This window comes from Rutidosis leptorrhynchoides, chromosome 3 (assembly GCF_046630445.1).
Source record: "Rutidosis leptorrhynchoides isolate AG116_Rl617_1_P2 chromosome 3, CSIRO_AGI_Rlap_v1, whole genome shotgun sequence".
Lineage (NCBI taxonomy): Eukaryota > Viridiplantae > Streptophyta > Magnoliopsida > Asterales > Asteraceae > Rutidosis > Rutidosis leptorrhynchoides.
The window spans coordinates 665,808,547-665,811,774 of NC_092335.1; the positions used below are offsets into that span (position 1 = coordinate 665,808,547).

Below are 3,228 nucleotides of genomic sequence, written 5' to 3' on the forward strand. Positions count from 1 at the left end.
TAAATCAAATTTTCAATATAGTACGTTTAAAGATTTATTTATTTTTTTAGATTTTAAATCTCCAAAAGTCAAGATCGTCCCAAAAGCAGAAAATATATACTCGTATTACGTTGACTTTTGACAAAGAGATCTATGAGTCAGTGCCTATAATTTCAAAGAAACGACTTGTTTGCCTTTTTAATTTATTGAACATAGAATTGTCTTTTGGACATTATGTGCTTTTCCCCATTTTCTACGCTATTTTTTCCATATAAAATCCTCCAAATTTTCATAACATATTACTGCAAATCAAGTACCTCTTATATTTCTCTCAAGTAAATAAGCTTATATTACTTATAACTTATAATAATTATAATTTTATAATTATAATTATAATTATAATTATAAATATAATTAAAATAATTACAACGTTACAAGTTCGCATACATGGCCGTACAACTAAGCAATGATCAAATCAGCGAGTTTCGTCAAGCATTTTCATTAATTGACAAGGATTCGGATGGTAATTTTTTTTTTATTAAGTTTTACCTGTTTTTATTTCACTTATGTTATTGCAAAAGGTTGATGACCGACAATTCGGGTCATAAACGACTATCAATATATAATGTGAGTCATGCATGCACGACTCACAAAGCGATTATTATTACTATGACTCAAGGCTTAAGTCTATACCTTTTGTTTTTTTAATGGCATGCTGTCATCATTCATTATCATCTGAGCTACGCGCAAATAGCCTTTTATTTCAGTTATTTACCCATGTTTTTTTGAAGTACTAAAACTGAAATGGTGTAAGTTTACTTACAAGTTTTTTACAAATTATTTAACTAAGAAAAAATATTAATGATGATGTATGTATCTAACCAGCCTTTGTTGATTAATGTTACGTTTGATTTTAATTAACAGGATTAATTACTATAGACGATCTAATAGGCGTGATTCAAACGTTGAATGAAAATGCTACTAATGAAGAAGTCCAAGAAATGATGAAAGAAGTCGATGCAAATGATGACGGAACTATAGATTTCGACGAGTTTCTCACTATCATGTCTAGAAGAATGAAAGTAAGCACTCAATATAGTTAATGTTGCTTTTTCGATAATCAACTTTTCGTCACTAATTCTAAGTGATTTACAGGATAACGCAAGCGACGAGCTAAAAGAAGCCTTCAAAGTATTCGATAGGGATCAAGATGGTTACATTTCACCAGATGAGGTAATTAAGTTAGAGAAAATTACATGAATAGTCCTTGTAGTTTACACGTATTTCCAGTTTTACGAAATGACAACTTTTATAACCATAACAATCCTTGGATTAACGTTTGCGTTGCTCATATTTCATTTCGATATCCCATAACCAAGGTTGGAGAACTTGGATCTCGGGGAGATCTCGTTTGGACTTTTTTGGGGAGATCTCGGCATCTCGGAATAATCTCGGGGAGATCTCGGACGTTGACTTACATTGACTTTATAGTTTTTTTAATAAAAATATACATAAAAACATAACTATAGTTATATTTATATACGTTTTTACGAGATTTTACAAAAATATCCGAGAAATGAGGGAGAAAATATTAGAAATTACGAATTTTACATGAAAATCATACAAATTAGCAAAAAAATTCGAGAAATCGTGGCTTTGACTAAGTTTGACCCCGTTGATCGAGAAATCTCGGGAGATGAACATCTCGTCTCGGTTGCCTTCTAAAAACGAGATCTCGGAGGAGATCTCGGGGAGAACTCGGGAGATTTACAACATTGCCCATAACTAACTAAATGGTTATGACTAGTTATCGAACCCTTACTTCACGACGGGGGTTCGATTTTCAATGTATTTTATTGTGTTTATTATGTAAAATTATTTGTTGCTAAGGATCATGTCGTTGAAGCACAACTCGAGTCGAACTAAAAGGTATAATCCGTCAAAGATTTAAATGTTATTTTACATCTCCACGTTTTGCTATATAATTGTCGACTTTTAAAAATTTAACGCAAAATCAACGTGTATGAAAAGTACCTCAAATATTTATCGTTTTTTAAAAAGCGTCCGTTTTGCCTATAGTTAGTGACATTGTGTTCCTAAAATTATTTCGAGTTTAACGATGTTGTCGGAAAAATTAACTCGTTGCGAGCGAGAAGATATGACCCGTTGAATACTTGGGTGGAGTTTAGTTAAGATTTTTTTTTATAAAAATAGTTATTTGACACTTTACCCCCCTGTTTGGGGGGCCAGTTTTAATTTTTGAACAAAGGTTGGGGGCTTTACTTGCGAAAAGGGAAAAAAAGTGAAAAAAGGGAAAAAAAAAAATGTGAAATGAAAATGCCACTAATTACTATTCATCATTTTTGTCTAATAGTTAATATGGTAATGTGTAGTTGAGGAACGTTATGATAAATTTGGGGGAGCGATTAAAAGATGAAGAATTGGAACAAATGATACGAGAAGCCGATCTTGATGGAGATGGCGTAATAAGTTATGAGGAGTTCGTTAGAGTTATGATGAATGCATGATGAAGATGAAACTTGGGATTATTTATTTACCAGCAACAATGTTTGATGTAAGGGTCCAAAGAAGATCACTAAAGTTAATTTAATCTTTGTAATATACCTAACTGAATAATCTTTTTACCTTATTTTCTCGCAATTTATGTTGTCGTTTTTCATAAGTTTTTTGTTTCTTTTTGGGATCATAAGCTTTTTCCCATTCTAGATGGAGGAAATATGTTATGGAAAGAAAAATAGACGTTTTATATTTTTGTTGATATGCATTTCAATATTGTAAGTTGTTTGTATTTATATATATGTATATGTATATGTATATATGTATTATCAGACGGTCATATAGTTTTGCTTAATTCTTCTTCACATTCTCCAGAAAATAAATAATCAAATTTAAATTAATCGGCAGCTAGAAAGAAAATGCAAAAAATAAGGGTGTGTTAGCACAACCCGAAATCAAAATCTTGTTGGAAATTATCAACAGTATACCAAAATGTGTTCCTGTCGTCTCACCAACTTCTCTCATGTCTAATTTAGATCCTTCCGTTGTTTCCTTTTCCTTTCCTTGTTTGAAATTGGAATTTTTAAAAACATTCCTTCAATCAAACCATCAATCCAACCATCGGACAGAAGTCAGCTAGCGAAAAAAATTGCTTACTTTGAATCGTCAAATACCTTTTGTTCTACCTCTTGTTCTAGAACAAGAAGTTCCAATCGAAGCATATATACTCGT

General features: G+C 31.5%; 1 protein-coding gene across 2 annotated transcripts; it reads left to right on the top strand.

Annotated features, from left to right (window-relative positions):
- The first annotated feature begins 357 nt into the window (after nt 1-357).
- On the top strand, nt 358-2,712 carry LOC139899293 (calmodulin-like). 2 transcript variants are annotated; one of them, XM_071882118.1, is made up of 4 exons: nt 358-502; nt 904-1,061; nt 1,135-1,212; nt 2,373-2,712. In XM_071882118.1, exons 1-4 carry the CDS (start codon nt 427-429, stop codon nt 2,505-2,507), a joined length of 447 nt encoding a protein of 148 aa, XP_071738219.1. In that variant the 5' UTR covers nt 358-426; the 3' UTR covers nt 2,508-2,712. The 2 variants fall into 2 exon arrangements, with proteins under 2 accessions (XP_071738219.1, XP_071738220.1); XM_071882119.1 differs by having other exon boundaries at nt 365-502; nt 931-1,061.
- Nucleotides 2,713-3,228: the final 516 nt, after the last annotated feature.